This window comes from Protomyctophum bolini, assembly GCF_963924005.1.
Source record: "Protomyctophum bolini genome assembly, chromosome: 2".
In the NCBI taxonomy this organism is placed as follows: domain Eukaryota; kingdom Metazoa; phylum Chordata; class Actinopteri; order Myctophiformes; family Myctophidae; genus Protomyctophum; species Protomyctophum bolini.
In genome coordinates, this window is record NC_137863.1 from 6983998 (window position 1) to 7005910 (window position 21913).

Below are 21913 nucleotides of genomic sequence, written 5' to 3' on the forward strand. Positions count from 1 at the left end.
GGTAATTCAATTTCCCCTTGGGGATCACTACAAATCACTACACCCTTTAGTTTTCATACAGGTCTGTGTGGGAGTTCTGGGTTTGTCTCAGTCCTGGACTGAGACATGAAATGAATGCCGGTACATCTCATCTGATCGATAAATCTCATCTGATCGGCTTGCGTGTGTGTGTGTGTGTGTGTGTGCGTGTTTGTAGGAACAGACACGAGGCAGTGTTAGTAGTCTGGAGGAAGGGTTCAGTCCTGGCTCCCACTCTGGCTCCCACTGTGGAGAGTCTGGCATGCGAGGAAGAGAGACGGATGAACAACCAGAGATCCCATGGGTTCTAATCCCCATAACAGGTCTGTTTATCTTTGATTAACTGTGCCTGTCTGTCTAGTGTACTGTCTACCAACACGTTTTAATTGCCTTGCTGTTGAAATAATAATAATAAATCTTATTTATCTTATTTTTACTTTACATTCTTGCCAATCTCAAAGTGCTACAGGATTTAAAAGCAAGGCAAAAAAAACAGTAACCTGACTCCACCAGCTAGTGGCAGCAGTGAGTTCCTCCTCCTGCTCCCATCTGGTCTCTCTCGGGCAGAGACGATGCGCTCCGATCAAAACCTGATCGGAGCGATATGCAGCCGCTAGATCAACGCGAGACTGGTGACATATTCTAGCTGTGCCACAGCGCGAATGTAAACGCTAAAAGCTAACAAGACTACAACTCTGAATTATTATGGAGATGTCAGATCTTTTGTCCCGCTGCTTCCGGTTCATCGTTTCTGGTTGAGTCCAGATCAAGGTAGGAGGAGGGAACTCAATGTGAACTCAATACTGCCACAATCTGGCGGAGTCGGGTTTTAAAAAAAACTAAGAGTCAAACAATTAAAAATATATAAAAACAAGGAAAAGACAAACATTTTTTTTAAAGAATACCTAAGAAAAGGCTTATCCAATACATGAGCCTTGCCTTGCCTTACCCATCAGTTTACCTGTTGGGCGGGAAGCCGGGAACCCCTTTTGGTATTATCATTACGTTATGCTTTAGCTATTTAAAAATAGCAGATCTACAAGCTCATAGCGCGCCACCGAGTGGCGCGCTACGAGCTTGTAGGTCTGCTATTTTTGAAAACTCGTGAAAATGTGCCTCAAATTTGGATTTTTTCTTTTTTCAGAACAAACATTTTTAACTCAAAGTCCTTGCTTCTGGGGAGGTCCCTGGAACAACATATTTTCAGATGGGGGTCGGAGGCCAATTGCAGATCATTTTTGGGGTCCTTGACATGAAATATTGAGTGATATAGGATATAGGAAACATAGGTATTTCAGAAAACTGTCAGGATTTAGAAGACATTTATAGAATCGTTCCCAGGTCAAAATGGGTTAAATTCCAAGTATGTTGTCCTTGTCCTGTGCCAGGTGTGAACGCATCAGTTTACCTGTTAGTATGTTGTCCTTGTCCTGTGCCAGGTGTGAACGCATCAGTTTACCTGTTAGTATGTTGTCCTGTATGTTGCCAGGTGTGAACGCATCAGTTTACCTGTTAGTATGTTGTCCTGTATGTTGCCAGGTGTGAACGCGTATCACCGCATTCAGAGCCAACTCCCCCAGGACCCGCGCTGCCACCATGTTGCCATGGTTACCATGGCCTCAGCCAACGTGGTCTCAGCGCCAACAGCCAGACCCACTCCGTCCCCTGAGCCCAGCCCTGCAGCCTCTCCCACACCCTCCCCGCCGCCGCCTAACGAGCCCGCCAGCGTCACCCCTAGCGAAACCAGAGCCTCTAACGAGGAGCCCAGCCCAGCTAATGAGCAGCGGTTAACCCCCTCGGTCTCCAGGGAGTCTGCAGGTAATGTAGAATATTGTTCTTCTCAGCCTCTCTCTTTCCCCCCTTTTTCCTTCTAGTCTACACAGTACTTTACCACTAGTAAAATTATTAGTAGTAATTTAGACGGTATTATGCAGTACTATGAGAGTACTTTTGTAAGCTTATATATTGTACTGGACCAACAAAACATAAAGCCGGTCTGTCTGTGTGTGTTTTTTCAGGAAAATATTTACAAGAAGTTAATGGATACAATACGAGAGTATACGAGACACAATCGATGCAGAATACGTGCATGTAGAAATTCTTTGAGACAAACATTGGGAAATGAAATGTATGAAGCGATTATATCCAGAGGCAAAGAGTAGAAATCGCTTTTTTACCCGTAATTCAGTATGTGACCCAGGACGAGAAATATTGGGATCATCATAGAGTTGCGTTCTACAGTAGAGCTCAAAAATGATTGATTGATCTGAAATGGCACATCATCAATGAGCTCTCTTTCCTACTGTACCTTGTTTGATGTTAATTCCCCCCCCCCCCCCCCCACATTATTCATTCCTGTATTATAGGGCCTGATGTCAAGGATTCGCCCTACTTACCCACAGCTGAGGAGAGAATTCGAGAAATTGGTACTTGTCCATTGTGTGTGTGTGTGTGTGTGTGTGTGTGTGTGTGTGTGTCATTATAATTTATTAATTTCACCTGGAATATATATGTTTTAAAAATCATTTATTTCATTTTAAGACTTATATTATTATTATTATTTTACAAAGAAAAACTTAATTTGTAATTAATACTTAAAGGAGCATTCATTGATTTGGAAAAAAAAACCCGGTCCGCCCCGGTAACAAGATGTGCACATGCACACGCTCTACAGTGTGGGAAGTACAACAGACCAACAGCACGTGCACCAAGGCCCGCCCCCACTCGATCATGATTGGAGGAAGGCCCCTCATCCTGATTGGATGAAGGCTTTGCCACCCAAAGCCCAACCCGAAACTAGGGAGGGGTTTTTTACCCCAGGGGCTCACTGGGGACAGGGAGGATTATCCAAAAAATAAGTGATATTTGAATTAAGTGAAATCACTGAATATACCTTTAATGTGTACTTTACAGTTAATGCATGTACCTCATGCATTATTTAATTTCATACATTGAAAAGAGCATACTGTAAGTCCATTCAGACGGGGAGTGAGTGGTGCAGGCGTTGTTGCCTGGATCAGCTCCAGGTCTGCTCGCAAGACCACAATCTAGGTCTAGTCGCACGCAGGCGTGTGCATGAAACGACCACGTGTACGACAATTTCACAGGATTGCACCTTTGAAAATACACTTAACGGCCAAGCTACACCAGGCAATTTTGCGTGTATGCGTTTACTGCGCGCGTTTACTGCGTGCGTACAGTGCGTTTGGATAGGAACAATATGTCAATGATACCAGTTACACCAGACGCACGGATACCGCGGGCCATCCTATGCGTGCTCTAAAAATAGGATCGGTTCTAATATGTGCGTATGCCCCATACGCGCGTAATCTATTAAATACAACTTCCAGCTGACAGCCTTGTCATGTCTTCCCGCACAAATCTGCCGCGCGTCTGACAGATCGTAAGCCAGGGCATTTGGCTTACGCACGCACGGTCCGCGTGTTTAGAGTAAACGCGCGAGAAAAGCCTGGTGTAGCTTGGCCGCAAGACTAGCTTTGTGCGCTTGTGCGGACATCAACGCCCCTAGACCAGCTAGTTCAGCGTTTAAACTCTCCTGCTCCTAAGCTAACCACCTAGCCTTTGCTTCTGCTCGTGTGTTTTCATCGCGCCCAGTTAGCAGGGCTACGCCAAGGAAGGAGTCCGCCACCGCCCGTCGCCGTCGTAGAGGAGCGCTTTTGATCCCACAGAAGACTTGTGTCTGCAGGAACACCATGTCGGGCATGGACAAACACAAAGTCTGTGTCTCGACCGGGGCATTGAATGCCCAGGTCCGCTGCTCTTCGTGTGCTGTGATGTCCCACTACAACAAGAGGAGGCATCTTAAGAAGGTGAAGGCATTCTACAACCTGCCAGAGTTTGATGACAACGTCTTCCAGGACGCCGAACGTAACGTCGTGGCCCCCCCGTTTCCAGACCCATGGCCGCGCCCAGTTAGCATGGCTACCCCAAGGAAGAAGTCCGCCGCCGCCGCCCGTGGCCGTCGTAGAGGAGCGGTTTTGATGCCACAGAAGACCTGTGTCTGCAGGAACACCATGTCGGGCATGGACAAACACGAAGTCTGTGTCTACTGCCTCGGAGTTCAGCACGCCCGCGAGGCGTTGAATCCCCAGGTCCGCTGCTCTACGTGTGCTGAGACGCCCCACTACATTAAGAGGAGGCGTCTTAAGAAGGTGAAGGCCTTCTACAGCCTGCCAGAGTTTGATGACAACGTCTTCCAGGACGCCGAACGCAACGTGGCCCCCCCGTTTCCAGACCCATGGCGACGCCCAGTTAGCATGGCTACTCCGAGGAAGGATACCGCCGCCGCCAGTGTTGCGTTAATCAAGGCACAGCCCTTCCTGTGCCCTTCATCACAGACAAACGGCTATGCCGTGCCACAGAGCCCGGACAGGGTACAATAGGCAGGTACTAGAATGCTCCATGCCTGGCTATGGAGCAAACTAGAAATGATAGGCTAGCCAACTTGAAAGGCAGAAAGTCCTTGAAGACATAAGAGGGATTGGTGAATGGTAAACCCAGACCCATCGGCATCCCAGTCTCAGGCACCGGGCAGGGCATGAAGACAACCTACTCACTTCCGTAGGGTCGCAGTGAGGGCAAATGCCACTAGCAGATAGCCATTTGAGAACGGACCTATCCAAGGGCTGGGGACACAGTCCATCCAAACCTGGTAGAGTGGTACCTCTTACCAGATGGTAGGGGGGCGATTACTCGCCCTGTCAGCGTGGCTGATGGCATACCCACAATAAAGTGTGACAGGCGCTGTCCAGAGAGTGCACCCTTTATTATTATATGCAGGATGCACAAGAGTGAAGTAGGGTTCGGACAATAGGCATGATTGTCAGTGGTCAATTTACGCAGCCGAAGGTGACCCGGGTGAGAATGCACCCTCTCCCTAAACTGTGACAGGGGATTCTGTCTGTGGGGAGGCCAAAGCACTTCATCGAGAAGCTGCAGTAGATGATTCGGCTGCAGTGGTAACCAAAGACAAACCTCTAGTCGCTATAGCCCGCCCAATATGAAAAACAAATTGAGGCGGAAACATGGAACCTCATACTTCCTGACCGGTATGGTGGCACCATACTACTGTGCGACTGCCTCTGCCTATGCTGTGAAGGATACACAACACCAAAAGTGGCAGTGTAGAGAAGACTTACAAGAAGTCGCCTGGCCAGGGGTGGGCCAGAGTGTCCTGCCCTAACGGTCATCGCCGGAAGGGAGAACTACAGTTGGCCAAGCGCTCAAGGCCAAAGACCCTGCTCTGCCGTACATATGCCCAGTGATACGAAACATCGGATGCAAGAGGCTTAAATGGGAAGCACGTCCGCCGCCTGGACTGTATACCCAACAGGTCAGTGGAAGCTGTCCGGCAGCCCCCCATTAACTCTAAGAGTTTAAGCAAGGCCATGCTTGCAGACCATTCTCAATCTGGCACCGCCTGGAGCACATCCACTGTGCCCAGCATACATGACCAGAGGCAGCTGGTAGGTCTGAGATCGAGGATCAGGCGAAAACCACCACCGTCATCAGTCACAACATGCATCAAGGAGAAACCTTCAGTTGAACCAAGCTGCTTGTTCACCGTGCACTATGCTGCAAGGTCTGTTGGGTAGCAGGCCCAAACATCCGGCCTGGAACGACAGGCAGAGTATTAAGTGTCCCACTGTACTTCCCTGGAAGTGGGGCCTGTTAGAATGCTGAGTCTATAATCGATGTGCAAGCTAGCTCAGCTGCACAGTTGCACATTGCTACTAGGAGCAATGAGCAGCCATTCTACAGCGCTCTGGGAGCAATTAGGGGCTCAGACCGCGACGGATCTGGCATTGAACCCTGGACATCCAGGGGCTCTAGGTCGCCAGGCGGGCTCACTAACCCGCCATGGCCGCCCCTCGGGGCCACGTAAGCTAACGCCACGTAAGCTAACGCCTAGAACAAGCATCATCCATAGGTGCCGTGCCATTCAGGCCAGAGGGCCAGGATGAGGTGACTATTAAGGGACCGTTTAAAAACGTCCCAGTCCAGCTGCCGTGGCATGGATCTAGTTGGCAGACCAGTGACTCTACACTGCGTGCGGCCATGGGCAATAGCCATACTAGCTCAAAGGCTTCATCTAGTGAGAGAAGCAATGCTGGCATTAAGTATGCAGTATGCAGCCACAACATCAATATCTTCAAAATGGCCTTGGATCGGAGCGAGGAACACTCTCTTAATGCCTATATGAGCACAGTGCTTATACTAGATGAAGCGGTGGAGCGAGACACACTCTCAGTGCTTATACTAGTCAATGGCACACCGTGACAGTAGTTCCCACGCTGAACGATGACAGCGGGCAGCGGAGCGAGGGACACTCTCTTAATGCCTATATGGGCACTACGGCAGCCTTCACGCTGAGACACAGTGGCAGGCCGCAGAGCGTAAAGCACTCTCAAAGCCTATATTAATGCCAATTAGTGCAGGGCAATTAATAAGAATCAAGTTAACTCAGCACTTGGCGTTGAATGAGTTAACCGGATACCACAAAGTATTCACACCAGCAGCCTTCACGCTGTTATACGGTGGGAGGCAGCAGAACGAAACACACTCTCAATGCCCGTGATAAAACAGCCAAGCATCTGTACACGGTATGTTATTAGTACTATACCGACATGGCGAAGAGCGGGGATCACTCAAGCCTGTGTCAAGTGCACAATATGATAGTGGCGGGGCGGAATATGCCCTCGGTGCTAGTGAAAAATGACCATCAGTACACAGTATGTCAACAATACTATGTATGGCGAAGAGCGAAGGCCACTCAAGCCAGTTTCAAGCACACAGTCTGACAGCAGTGGAGCTGCAAGGTCTGTTGGGTAGCAGGCCCAAACATCCGGCCTGGAACGATAGGCAGAGTATTAAGTGTCCCACTGTACTTCCCTGGAAGTGGGGCCTGTTAGAATGCTGAGTCTATAATCGATGTGCAAGCTAGCTCAGCTGCACAGTTGCACATTGCTACTAGGAGCAATGAGCAGCCATTCTACAGCGCTCGGGGAGCAATTAGGGGCTCAGACCGCGACGGATCTGGCATTGAACCCTGGACATCCAGGGGCTCTAGGTCGCCAGGCGGGCTCACTAACCCGCCATGGCCGCCCCTCGGGGCCACGTAAGCTAACGCCACGTAAGCTAACGCCTAGAACAAGCATCATCCATAGGTGCCGTGCCATTCAGGCCAGAGGGCCAGGATGAGGTGACCATTAAGGGACCGTTTAAAAACGTCCCATTCCAGCTGCCGTGGCATGGATCTAGTTGGCAGACCAGTGACTCTACACTGCGTGCGGCCATGGGCAATAGCCATACTAGCTCAAAGGCTTCATCTAGTGAGAGAAGCAATGCTGGCATTAAGTATGCAGTATGCAGCCACAACATCAATATCTTCAAAATGGCCTTGGATCGGAGCGAGGAACACTCTCTTAATGCCTATATGAGCACAGTGCTTATACTAGATGAAGCGGTGGAGCGAGACACACTCTCAGTGCTTATACTAGTCAATGGCACACCGTGACAGTAGTTCCCACGCTGAACGATGACAGCGGAGCGAGGGACACTCTCTTAATGCCTATATGGGCACTACGGCAGCCTTCACGCTGAGACACAGTGGCAGGCCGCAGAGCGTAAAGCACTCTCAAAGCCTATATTAATGCCAATTAGGGCAGGGCAATTAATAAGAATTAAGTTAACTCAGCACTTGGAATGTTAACCGGATATCACAAAGTATTCACGCCAGCAGCCTTCACGCTGTTATACGGTGGGAGGCAGCAGAACGAAACACACTCTCAATGCCCGTGATAAAACAGCCAAGCATCTGTACACGGTATGTTATTAGTACTATACCGACATGGCGAAGAGCGGGGATCACTCAAGCCTGTGTCAAGTGCACAATATGATAGTGGCGGGGCGGAATGTGCCCTCGGTGCTAGTGAAAAATGACCATCAGTACACAGACACGGTGGAGCGAGACACTCTCAGTGCTTATACTAGTCAATGGCACACCGTGACAGTAGTTCCCACGCTGAACGATGACAGCAGGCAGCGGAGCGAGGGACACTCTCTTACCAAACCTGTCCACACAGTCCATCCACAGTCCATGCAAACCTGGTAGAGTGGTACCTCGTACCAGATGGTACGGGACGATTACTCGCGAGACACACTCTCAGCGTTTGTTAGATGACGCGGTGGAGCGAGACACTCTCAGTGCTTATGTTAGAGGACACGGTGGAGCGAGACACACTCTCAGCGTTTGTTAGATGACGCGGTGGAGCGAGACACACTCTCAGCGTTTGTTAGATGACGCGGTGGAGCGAGACACACTCTCAGTGCTTGTGTTAGGTGACGGTAGGCCGTGACAGTAGTTCCCAAGGCAGCGGAGCGAGGAACACTCTCTTAATGCCTATATGGGCACAGTGCTTATACTAGATGAAGCGGTGGAGCGAGACACACTCTCAGTGCTTATACTAGTCAATGGCACACCGTGACAGTAGTTCCCACGCTGAACGATGACAGCGGAGCGAGGGACACTCTCTTAATGCCTATATGGGCACTACGGCAGCCTTCACGCTGAGACACAGTGGCAGGCCGCAGAGCGTAAAGCACTCTCAAAGCCTATATTAATGCCAATTAGGGCAGGGCAATTAATAAGAATTAAGTTAACTCAGCACTTGGAATGTTAACCGGATATCACAAAGTATTCACGCCAGCAGCCTTCACGCTGTTATACGGTGGGAGGCAGCAGAACGAAACACACTCTCAATGCCCGTGATAAAACAGCCAAGCATCTGTACACGGTATGTTATTAGTACTATACCGACATGGCGAAGAGCAGGGATCACTCAAGCCTGTGTCAAGTGCACAATATGATAGTGGCGGGGCGGAATATGCCCTCGGTGCTAGTGAAAAATGACCATCAGTACACAGTATGTCAACAATATGTATGGCGAAGAGCGAAGGCCACTCAAGCCAGTTTCAAGCACACAGTCTGACAGCAGTGGAGCGAAACACACCCCCAGTGTCAGTGATAATGCAGCAAAAAGCATGGATCACTCAAGCTACAGTATCAAGTACATGACTACATATGTACTAGTCAATGTATTCTGTTGTCTTGCCCCCGAGAAGGATCAGGGCAGTCGCTGCAAAGACAGCTAATGAGGACTAGTCCAAATAGGAATAAGCACAGCATTATATGCCTATTGATTATCAGTACATGTTATGTACATGTATAACGCTGAGGAAGGCCATACAGGCCTTGCAAAAGGACATACAATGAATGCTGGCATTTTCTTCACCTCAACTTATCAGTACATCTTACCAATACTATGCAGGCGTAGTTTGATAACCACGCAATGGTAAAGCGATAGAAGCTTGAACCATTATCCTGCTACCCTAATAGACAGGGTACATAAGCACATGGCCGTTTATCTGCCTTTATCCCTTCTCTTTCTCTGACCGAACCACACTTTTACCACACATCTCTCTATGCAAAAGAATTTCTGCACGCTCCCAGAATACATATAGGCTACATTGCATTCACTCAAATGTCTTTTTTACTTTACAAATATTACTTTTGTGAAACACGCTGTTGTTGCAAGCTCAACAGCCTACGTCAAAATCGTCATGTTGGGGCCAGACTGGCCAGTCCTTCACAGTGACACGCGTTACATGAACCACGTGACCGGGATGGTTTCTTACCCCTCAATGTCGTGAACGCGCCCTTCTAAGGCAAACTGCGCCACGCCTACTCTACACTGCGTGTGTGTGTCGCGTCGCCCTCCAGCCGCAATTACGACTGTGCGCTGAACCCAGACTCACACACTATCCATTCCATGCACATATTGGTCCTATATTTACTACAGTACGCCTGACAGACAGTGTCGTCGTTAAGCAGCTTCTGCTCAACCCTGCAGCTCAACCCTAGCTGACAGGAGTTACGGTGCTGTGCTGTGCTGTGAGTAAACTGACAACGCTTGGCTTTCTGACATCCCTTTCTCACAATCTACAACAATAGATTTGTTACTAACATTAGGTTGTGGCAAAGTAGAAACGTGGAGAGCAGATAGTGTGTTTTGGACAAACAGGCTAGCATTGGTGTTGATTTGGGTCAAATGGAGTCTATATGGCTAAAGAAACCTGAAAACGAGAGATTACCAACAGAAGCACAATGGGGGTATTTTGACAAATTCTTTGGAGGCGCTACCCATACCTTCTAGGTGTGTTACTCATTCCGTGATTGCACAATCCTTAGAAGTTATACTTGTTGTAAAGGTGACTAATAAATGATAGAATTGATAGAAAATACAATACAAATTGGTATTATTAAAGTTAAGTTTCCGAACCTTTTGTGAGGAGTTCATATATATGTACATAAAAAGTTGTAAACAATATGCTTCTTGTCAATAACTTTTATAGAATAAAATGATCCAGACCATTTGTAGGATGAGCAGCGCATCTGAGCATGTCTGTTGCGGCCATGAAAAAATACGGATCAAACAACGTATCATGCCGTTACTATTGGTACCTGGGTGGGCTCCGTGTCTCCCCATAGGATGATCCCACTCTGGCAGACCTCCATTAAATAAGTGGCCAATTCACTAATCTAATTAGGGACAGGCATTTTCCTTTTTTCCATTTTCCTTCCTTTAAGATGTTTCCTGGACCTAGAGAGGGGAGAGCGGAACAGCCTTATGTTGAACTGCAATGCAATGACTTACACAGACCTGGCTAGGTTACCCAGCCTGGTGGAATTATTCACTCCACAGAGCGCCCTTTTCTAGTTTGATACTGTGTCATATAGCCTATACTGTATGTCTGAAATCATTTGTGAAACTCTTAACAGCAGCTCTCTTCTCTTTCCCGCTCTCCTTGTACCAGAGAACAACCCAGACCCCTCCCCCCTGAGCTCTTTGTTGTCTGTGATTGGCTCGGAGGGTTTGACGGACATTGACCTGAGGAGTGAAAGCCCCCAGGCTGCCATCAAGCTGCTCCACCTGCTGAAAGGTGATTAGAAACCTCAAATATTTAACCAACACAAGCATTTTAGAATTGCACCTACAGTAACTTGAACTGTAAAGTTCGTTCACAGTTGGCAACATAAGGGCATTCATGATAAATGTAAATATTTGATACATTTTCCAAAAAATGACTGCCCTTCCAGAATGGCTACAGCCATTCGGGAAGTGTAGCTACCACGGAACAAAGATCACAAGTTATTTTACATACCCGTTCTTGTGCTCTGCTGTCAGATATGGCATTGCCTGACTCCTGGTCATGCTAGGGTACATGCAAGGGTGATGAATCACCTCCGTTTCTGTATCGGTGGTTAAACCCCCTGTTGGTGAATTATCTCACTTTTTCAGAGCAGCAGCTGCCTGTGCAGACCTTTTATTTTAACAAATATAGCAAGGCCAGTACCACCCACATCTTGCGACGGCACAACTTGACAATTAAAACGGCAATGCAAAAAGTAAATGGCCCATAATTATGTGTACATATGCAGCCTGACCAAGTAATTTGCACGTGAAAACAGTGCACCAACCCAGCCACCCCCACTAAGAACATACAAAATTGCCAACTCATAATATTTCGTGCCTGGCTGCAGAATTCCATCGATAACAGTGACAATTAATTTAATTACAACTAACAATCTGTCCCCTGCAGAAGCGACAAAGGAGAGCCGTGGTGAGATATCTACCCCTCCATCTGCGCCTGCATCCATCCCTCCATCTGCTCCTCCATCCATTCATCCAACTCCAGAGAAGCGGAGTAGAACCCCGTCACCTCGACCCACCCTGGAGCAACACAAGGTTGCAGGAGGGACGGAGGAGGAGGCAGAGGGAGGAGTACAACTGGAGAAGAATGAGGCAGTAGAGGGAAAAGAAAGCAATCAAGAGGAAAAGAAAGACACAGAGGCGAGAGAGCAGGAGGCGGAGGTGCATATGGTTGAAGAGGAGAGGGAAGGGGGCGGAGAAGTGATAGAAGTGTCGGATGAGGAGCGAGGAGGAGGAGACGTGATAGAAGTGTCGGATACTGACTCTCCTCCATCCTCTCCTACTCCTGCTGCTCCTCGTCCCCGAGACGTTGACTGCATCATACAGGATCTCATGGGGAACTTCTCCTCTGATATACAGCACCTCCTGCAGGAGGAGAGCACAAACTATGCCTCTATGCAGTTCCCACCGCTACTGCTACACAAACATGCTAGGCTGGCTCAGACACATCTGACGATAGCGCCATTTTCTCAGTATGTCACCTTCTACAGCAGCAAAATCCCCGGCATCCCTGTCCAGCCCTTCATTAGCTCACTACGGGATAGCATGAATGGCGTAGTCCAGGACTTGGAGCCCAGGTGGCCAATTAACCAAGCTAACGCTAATGATACTTTGGCAAGCAGTGTCAGTGTCTTTGTGGCCGGCATCAGGGCGGCTACGGCTAACGTATCCAGTCCTGAAGCTAATGCCACTAACTGTACCGGTTCTACCGCAGTTACTGTCGCGTCAGTCGGGGAATCCCCTTCACTGGCCAAAACGCCGCACTCACAACAGCAAAATAACAGAACAGAACTTTACAACGGGGACCTCTCACCCTCTCTTCCTCTCTCAAGCACCTCTTCGGCTATTGTATCTGGACCTCACCACCGAATACCTACCTCCGCTCACTCGCTACCGCAACAACACAAGGATGTAGACAACAGCAGGACATTTGGACATGAGGTCAGTTTGTCGAGACTAACCGAGGAGAGCTGCAATGCTGGTGATGTCAGGATGTCCGATAATGACAGTCTTCACAAGGTATTGTACTTCTTTGAGTGTTCTCCTTTAGTATGTGTGTGTGTGTGTGTGTGTGTGTGTGTGTGTGTGTGTGTGTGTGTGTGTGCGTGTGTGTGTATATATATATACACACACATATACACACACCAGGTTCGCACAGCAGCTGACAGGAGTCATAGCCACAGACACTACAACGAGAGCAGATTGAGGACAGCAAATCAGTGGTGCCGTCGGGACGTAAAAAGTGGGGGGACAATATTCGAGATTGAGAGTTGAGACTAGAGAGCAACTGCACGTAGGGTAGGCTATAAACTATATATAGGGTAGGGTAGGCTATAAGCTATGTAGCCAGAATGGTCATTGCGGCGAGAGGCAAGCATGCAACGACGATTGTGCAACAAAATGGAAACTGAATTTCAGTGTTTGTGAGATGTGAGATGTGTTACTAGACACTTTTAAAAACACATTGGTGAAGAAATGTATTGGTAAAGAATTTATTCCCAGATTGGACATAGTTCTGATAATAATATTCTCTGACTATATATATAAAAGAAAGACGCACTGCATAAACCCAGACACGGTACATACCATCAGACACAATACATTCACAAACAGAGAGACACACACACTTGAATACAGGAGATTAACTGTTCTTTTTATCATGACAATAGCTTCCTCCAGGAGGGAGCCTGCAGGGCGATGTGAATTCCGGCCCAGGGTCGGCGTCTCTGATTGGGCTAGGTCAGGGTCCGGCTCCCCCCGACATCAGATCCCTGATCAGCCAACTACAGCCAGAGGTGTTCAGCAGCCTGGAGGAGATTATCAAAGATGTGAAAAAGAACTCTGTCCAGTTCTACATCCACAGCACTGAAGAGTATGACATGCACTATGACCACATCAAGGTATTCATAATAACCGTCATAAACCAATGGTATGCAGCTTTAATGCATAGAGCAGTGGTTCCCAAAGTGGGGTCCGGGGACCCCCAGGGATCCTTGAGGGAGTTCCAGGGGGTCCGCACACTGTTTCTCTGCTCCCAGGAAATTTGTAATGGTACAACGTTGAGTACCTGACGAAGACCCACACGGGTCGAAACGTTGTACCAATAAAAATGTCCTGGAAGCAGAGAAACAGTGTGCGGACATCCCTTCCTTTTCATTGTACGTATATTTTTGACCAGCACCTGTAGAATTTCTGGAGATGTGTGTGCTTCCTGTTGGATCCTAGTTCCAGGGGGTCCCCAGCTAAAATATAGTTTGGAACCAAATTGACCATATGGGTCTGTAACTGGAACGAAATTGACCATATGGGTCTGTAACTGGAATTTGGTTCCAGTTGTTACGCTCTGAGTTAAATTAACATTGATTTGACAATATAAATTGGGGGTCCCAGAGATAGAAATGCCATTAAATGGGGGTCCGTAGACTAATGCATGTCAAACTGGGGGTCCTTGAAATGAAACGGGTTGAGAATCTCTGCTGGGGCCATAAAAATGGCGTATGGGGGTCCGTGGCATATCTTCTCAAATGGGGTTCCGCGGTCTAATTAGTGTCAATTTGGGGGTCCTTGACATGAAAAAGTTTGGGAACCACTGCCATATAGAGAACCGATGCTAATCATGGTAACAATGTGTTGTAGGATCATCTGTTGAAGCAGGGACATACAGAGCAGAGTCCTACCACCTTCATGGAAAATGAAAGCACCGAAGACAGACTGCTGATCATAATACAGAACAAAGACATAGAAAAACACATAAACAAGGTACCGGTTATTACCTTAACTGACTGACTGTTACTGGTTCACTAACAGACTTGCTGTTTGCTCACCGACTGAATGGTTTTTCCTTACTGACTTGATGTGTTATCTGTGTGTTAAGATTCCAGGTCTGATGCGTTTGAAGCAGCGGCCCTCTGTAGTGTTTTATGGTGTCGACACTGTGGATGACCTCAGGAACAACAGCCCCAATGAGCTGTTTGTCTCCGGAGGCTGCATTGTCTCAGATGAGTTTGTCCTCAACCCAGATTTCATCACACATGGTGAGGAGACTGTGTGTGTGTGTGTGTGTGTGTGTGTGTGTGTGTGTGTGTGTGTGTGTGTGTGTGTGTGTGTGTGTGTGTGTGTGTGTGTGTGTGTGTGTGTGTGTGACTGTGTGTGTGATTGGATCATTAGACCATAAACATGATGAGACTCTCCTGTGTCTCTGAGAACGGTATGTGTTTGTTGTGCAGAGCGTCTGGCAGCCCTGTTGATGTTCCTGGAACAGAAGAGTTCACCAGAGTGTCTGTGGAGATGGAGAGTGCACTTTAAAACAATGAAAAAACTTAAGGAACAAGCTAGGTATTTTTTTTAACTACCATTATAACTAATATACTATTGTTGCTAGACTTGCTACTTTTGTCTACTCCCACTTCTATAAATCCTACTACTATAACTACTGCTTCTAACTTAACTATTACTATTACTGCAATATTTCCTACTATATGGTAGTAGTTACTGTCTCACCATTGTTTTTAAATTGGCAACATCAACGATGCATGTCTTTGTGTCTTAACAGATTTAAGCGTGAAGCTAAAAGCCTATTGGAAGTGCTGACAAACTATCAGAAGCGCTTGATTCTGGAGATACTCCCCTATCATCACTGTGACAGGACAAGCAGCAAGTCGCCTGAGCTGGAATGTCTGATAGAGCTACAGGCCAGATACACAAGTCACCGTCATGTTATATTCTTAACAGGTACAGTACGCACACATACACACAGCATAATATTGTACAGTATACATTGACATTATTATTAACAGTGTATTTCGTTTCTCATTTACACCTGTTGAATTAGATTTGTTTATCAGAGTTACAAAGTCCTTTTAGCTAGATTTGCTGTTTTTAAAACGGCACATTAGATGTGGCAGTGTTCTACTTCTAACCCACTGTGGCGACAGTGGGTCACGGACACATTTTCATGGGTCACGATTATTATTATTTATTTAAAATAAATTAAAAATATATTATGTCGTATTTACACTTGTTGAAAATGTTATCAGTTTGTACGTACACCCGATCTATTTGAACGCCCTGTTTATACTGTATTTACACTTTGAACCAATTTTAACTTTTTATCTGTTATATACTTACACCTGGATGAATTTGTAACTCAAAATCTGTTTACATTTATCTTACCTTATCAATTTGTCAGTTTAGTTTACATGTTTTTATTCGTATAATGTTGTGTCATTATCACAAGGAGCATCTTATAATGTATAGTTATGACTACTCTCAAATCAAATCTATTCCAGTTCTTATTCATGAGCTTTATCAGATTATTTTTAAAGTACCTGTTAATTTAACAACAACAGTTTGTGGTATTTATTTATCCTTAAAAACACCATTTCGAGACATTCTCCAACTACACATTTATAGAGATAAAGCTCTTCTTAGTGCATTACCCCATTATGATAGTAGTACGGTACTTGGAGGCTAATCTATGTCAGTACTATGATGTCAGAATGATGACGCACAGTCAGATACACTCAGGGATTCTTTGAATTTTTAGTATATCTTACCTTTTTCCTTCCAGAACGTCGTTTTGAGATGTTCCCCAACTTCTCCAGCAGTGGCATCATTGTTGCCAATATCAACGACATCACACACAACTTCAACAACGTGGTCGGTTATCATGGCAGCAGGTCACAGGCCATTCCAGATGACCTCTTGGATCTCAAAGGTGAGAGCTGGATGAATGATATAGACTTCTGTTATGGAATTATAGGACAGTACAGTTTTTTCATTTTAAAGCTGCAATCCGGGATTTACCGGTACATTATTTAATCTAACAGTTGCAATTGCCTCTCTTCATCGGGAGAGGACGTAATCATGAATCGTAGCTTCATGGTACTAGACGTGAGGAGGGTGCATACTTAGTTTAGACTAGTCATTGGTTAGACATAAGGGTGGAGAGGGGTGCGTTAAAACGACCGGATTAAGGTTGGTGAGGGGTGCATTAAAACGACTGGATTAAGGTTGGTGAGGGGTGCATTAAAACGACTGGATTAAGGTTGGTGAGGGGTGGGTTAAAACGACTGGATTAAGGTTGGTGAGGGGTGCATTAAAACGACTGGATTAAGGTTGGTGAGGGGTGGGTTAAAACGACTGGATTAAGGTTGGTGAGGGGTGCGTTAAGACGACCGGATTAAGGTTGGTGAGGGGTGCGTTAAAACGACTGGATTAAGGTTGGTGAGGGGTGCATTAAAACGACTGGATTAAGGTTGGTTGAGGGGTGCGTTAAGACGACCGGATTAAGGTTGGTGAGGGGTGCATTAAAACGACTGGATTAAGGTTGGTGAAGGGTGCGTTAAAACGACTGGATTAAGGTTGGTGAGGGGTGCGTTAAAACGACTGGATTAAAGTTGGTGAGGGGTGTGGGTTTTTTTTATCAAAGTTTCTTTATACATTTTTCAAGTCACATATGAAAATAGCATACAACATTTTTCGAACTTTCTTCTACCCCTCCCTCCCCCCAGAGTTCCCGCTCTGAAAGAGCCACAACCCCGGTATCTTGTACCATTAACAATGAAATAAAAGGCACACACAAATATACATAATGGACATAATAGAAGACATTAATCAAATATTGGACACAGTATGCAAACAAATAATAAAAATAATAAAAATAATAAAAAATAAAAATAAAACAATTACAGTAGGGTCAGTGTAATAAGTTGTTGATGTCAGCTGCGTTCATCCTCTCAATGTGTGTTAAAAAAGGTTGCCAAATGGTGTAAAACTTTAAAGCACCAGCGTTCGCTCTTGTGGAGTAGCGAATCTTCTCCAATGTCAGATGATGTAAAACATCATTAACCCAAGATTTAAAGGTTGGTGGTATTTTCGGTGAGGGGTGTGTTAAGGGTTGGGAGAGGGTTAAGGTTAGGTTTAGGTGTGCTGCCCCGTGGGAGGTTAGGGTGAGGGTTTGAGGTCTAACCAAATGCACCCAGTCGAGGTTGTGTTTTAGGATTGAGGCTGACATAATTATTAGTACAATAACGCTGGAGTTTCCCCCCCCCCCCTCCCCCCCCTCCTTTGTGTGTGTATATGTACGTCTGTCGTGTAACACGAACAACTGCGAATCTGAGCAGGCGGGACAGAAGCAGAGGGAGGCTGCAGGAGGAGTACAGCTTCTCCAGGCACGAGCAGTTAGGAGGGCAGGGACAGGAGAGGTCAAAGGGAAGAAGGGTCCTTCGCTGTCAAAAATGTCCAACAATGCAATGTGGCAGTCCCAACAACCAGAATATACCTGGCGGACAGTGAGCAAACCTCTTAATTCAGAGGTCTACCGCCGTTGACGTAAATCTACGTCAAATGGTCCTTTTACGCCGGAGGTTCCCAACCACCGGTATGCGGACCGGTGCCGGTTCCGCGGGACACGTGCCACTGGACCGCGAGAGGGGAATTCCAAGTTTTCACGTCGTATAAAACTCCATTTGAAAACACTGAGAAAAGAGAGAGGACAAACATCAGACCTGATGGCCGTTGCTCAATCACCCATTGGAATGCAAATGTTTGCCTTTCAGGCTTCATTTGTATCCTACTCATCTCCTTGAAAACTTCTGATTGTGGGGCAGAAGGACGACGACGACACCAAACGGCGGTGAAAAGTTGACTCGTCTGTTCACTGACTGTGATTTATAAACGGCTTCGAGTCAGTGTTACTTCCATGTTGTGTAGCACTGTCCAATCCTTGGTATCTTTACCGTTCATGTATGCTCTGCGGGCAGCAGCTGTAGGCTATTTTGTCACGATCGTGCTAATGAAACCAAACGCTACACGGTGACGGTACAGGATTATTATTTCATGCCAGGTAAAGTATTACCTATAGGCGTGTGTCACTCTGCATGTTTAACTAAGTTTTCCACAATCCCACGATTTTGTAACCCATTTTTCACCCCTGTGTCAATCATCTAATGTGATCCTGGGCTCTACACACCCTCCAACCTAGTCCCCATATATGGGGGACAAGGGGAGAGCAACGGACTTGAACTCATGCTTCCTTCATGCCTGAGTGTCCAAGTTGCTTCTTTACACCTGACAGGGGGGGAGTTTCCCTGGTTGGACGTAGCGCGTGGAAGGAACACGTTATTCCAACCAGTTCCTTTCCCCTCCATCAGGCGCCCCGGCTGGCCAGGGGGAGGCAGTTTAGTGACCAGGATTACTGCATGTTTTTTGTGAGGGTACCTACCCTAGGGGACACGGGGAGAACATGCAAACTCCACACAGAAAGGCCCTTTTGCCAACCGTCTTCCATGAGAACGTTAGGTTTTGGTACGATGACGCGCGATCAACGAAAAAGAAACTCGGTACAACAATAACATTAAAGCATCATAGTCACAATTAACTTCACTAATACAAAACAATATAATAATCATAGGACTACTAACGTATTTTTAACCCATTACTAACTTTGTCTTAAAAATTATAAGTTTATATATATATCTACTATACAAGTGAAAAGGTGTACCCATACTCATTCTTTCTGCTCTATCTCCGACCGAACCACACTTTCACCACACATCTCTATATGCAAAATAAATTCGGAACGCTCCCCGAACTGACATAGGCTATTTTTTAGCCGTTCAAGTGTCTTATTTACTCTATTAAATATTACTTTTATGAAACATTCCTACACGGAACACGGAATCACTGCTGCCCCAACACGGTCAGAAACAAGCCCAACCAGCCCACAAACAAGCCCTTTAAACCACGCTACTTACATACACTACAACTCGCTTACAATTCGCAAACCTGGCAACACCCTGCCTCTTACGTCACCAGCTCTGTTGCCAACTACGTTCACTTAATGGGGCCAGTCTTTCACAGTGACACACATGTTACATGAACCACGCGCCCGGGATGGTTTCTACCCCTCAATGTCGTATTTGCTGCGCCCTTCTAATGCTGCGCCACGCCTACTCTACACTCACTGCTTGCAGCAGCAGCACTCGCTGGGAGCTGGGTCTGCAGGCGACCCTCGCGCAGGACATTGATGAGAGACAGAAGGAACAGGAGAGATTATACGATCGCTATTTCGCTTATTCCATCTAAATCTCTTTATTTACAAAAAAAATGACTCGACGATTCCCTTAGTTACATCAACATTGTTCTTTGACATTAATCGGATTGTGCCAACATATCACCCTTACACCGATCACTTTGCCTATTTTCGCCACACAGCCAATTTACTTCCGCGAGCGGCCGGGCCATTCCGCCCATGCGAATGCATGGAGAAAAAAAAGAGACGAAAATCCAGCTGTATCGGAGCAGTGCCACACACACACACAGTCAGTCACACACACACACACACACACACACACACAGAGAGGAGTTGACAAGTGAGAGAACGAGACGGCTGTTGCGTTTCACCATGGCCAGTGCTGTTGTAGACAGCGACGACGATGATACACGGAAATAAGTGTGGAAAAGAAAACGAGCAGACATCACAAAGAAATCGATCTGTCCAACGACGATGGTACAAAGACAACAACACAGCCAACTATATTCTTATAGAGAAAAGCTCTCAGCTAATTCGCCCCGTGCAAAACAATTAACGCACGGAGTTGCGGTCTGCATAGCTGCAGACATGCGACCACTATCAGTGGTGGAAAACGCTGGCTTTCAATATTTAATGAGAGTTGCAGAACAGCAGAACCACGTTACAAAATGCCATGCAGGTCACACATGTTTTCACTCCTAAAATGTATCAAACTAATAATACATGTGAAACGTTGCCCGTTAAAATCGTTTTGTCTAAAAGATCGTCAAATATATGGCCGTTAGTACTGTTAATTCAACATCCGGTGAGGGGAGGATACGGATTGTGTATGGAAATCAGCGCATACAGTGGGTGGGCTTTAGACCGGATGTAAGCCACATCCACTAAATGTACACTAAATAGAAATAGTATAAAATACTGCATAAAATGGTGTAGCCTACTGCAGCTATTTATAACCAGGTAGTGTATAAGTGAAATTGAACACTTAAATTAGTATTTAATACTTGAACTAACAACAGATGGGTCTATATACTATTTGACTTTTTTTTTTTTTCTTTCTTTTACTTACTTAGAGCTTAACAAGAATGTTACAAGTCATCTCATCTTCAAGAAACATTTAAAAAATGTTAGGGCATAAAACCCAAAGTTGTTAAACCTTTTATTATTCTCATTCTGATTTGTTATTTATAGAAAATAAATGTGACTTATTGGGAAACAAGTGTTTTTCTTTACAAACCAAGATATTGGCCTAAATTATAATGAATATAGCCCTCAATGCTGAAAAAGAAGGTTTTAAAAAAATAGATTGAAAAAATTTAATCGAACATCGAAGCAAATCGTGAGCTTCAAATCGAAAATTGAATTGAATCGTGGACTAGGCGAATCGTGATAGCGAATCGAACATCGAATCGAATCGTGAGCTGCAAATCGAAAATTGAATTGAATCGTGGACTAGGCGAATCGTGACAGCCCTAATGTATACATACGCCTGCACGCGCACACACACGCACATGCACGCCTGTAAGGCCCCCCCCACACACACACACACACACACCAACATGCGATTCATTAAATAACTATTTCTCCGCACGCGCGCACACAACATTATTCACGTGAAGCCTACAGGGAATTACCGACGGAATGTATATACACACACACACACACACACACACACACTCCCGGCTCACACGCTTAGAATTTATAGATGCGCGATTACATAACAGCTGGGCGTCATTATAGCGAGCCTTAACATGTTGACTACACTACACTACACATAATAACTAATAACCCGTTTTCAGCTTAAAGCAATTATATTTCATTGAAGCAACTCCTTAGCATTGTTTTCATACCATGGATGTGATAAGAAAATGTATCAAACATAAGGGAAATATTAAATAGTATCGGGTGTACCAGTTTGGGCTTTTCTTTTTTTTCAATGGGGCAATACATTGATTAAACAAACGTTTGATTGATTGAGTTGTACAATGTTATACAACCCTAAACTACTTTTAGAATACACTACACAATACAATACAATTTTAGAACATATAATATTGGCCAATATGTC

At 46.0% G+C, this 21913-nt stretch overlaps 1 protein-coding gene across 1 annotated transcript in view; it reads left to right on the forward strand.

Moving 5' to 3' along the window:
- Positions 1–21913, forward strand: part of tasora (transcription activation suppressor a) — a gene marked incomplete at its 5' end in the record, with an annotated part of 42496 nt that overhangs the window by 15395 nt on the left and 5188 nt on the right. Inside the window, 11 exons of the mRNA XM_080779492.1 lie at positions 197–341; positions 1558–1836; positions 2385–2444; positions 10915–11040; positions 11701–12830; positions 13481–13711; positions 14448–14570; positions 14686–14845; positions 15038–15146; positions 15364–15542; positions 16381–16527. Coding sequence (XP_080635618.1) covers positions 197–341; positions 1558–1836; positions 2385–2444; positions 10915–11040; positions 11701–12830; positions 13481–13711; positions 14448–14570; positions 14686–14845; positions 15038–15146; positions 15364–15542; positions 16381–16527 — 2689 coding nt within the window. The remainder of the gene's footprint in view (positions 1–196; positions 342–1557; positions 1837–2384; positions 2445–10914; positions 11041–11700; positions 12831–13480; positions 13712–14447; positions 14571–14685; positions 14846–15037; positions 15147–15363; positions 15543–16380; positions 16528–21913) is intronic.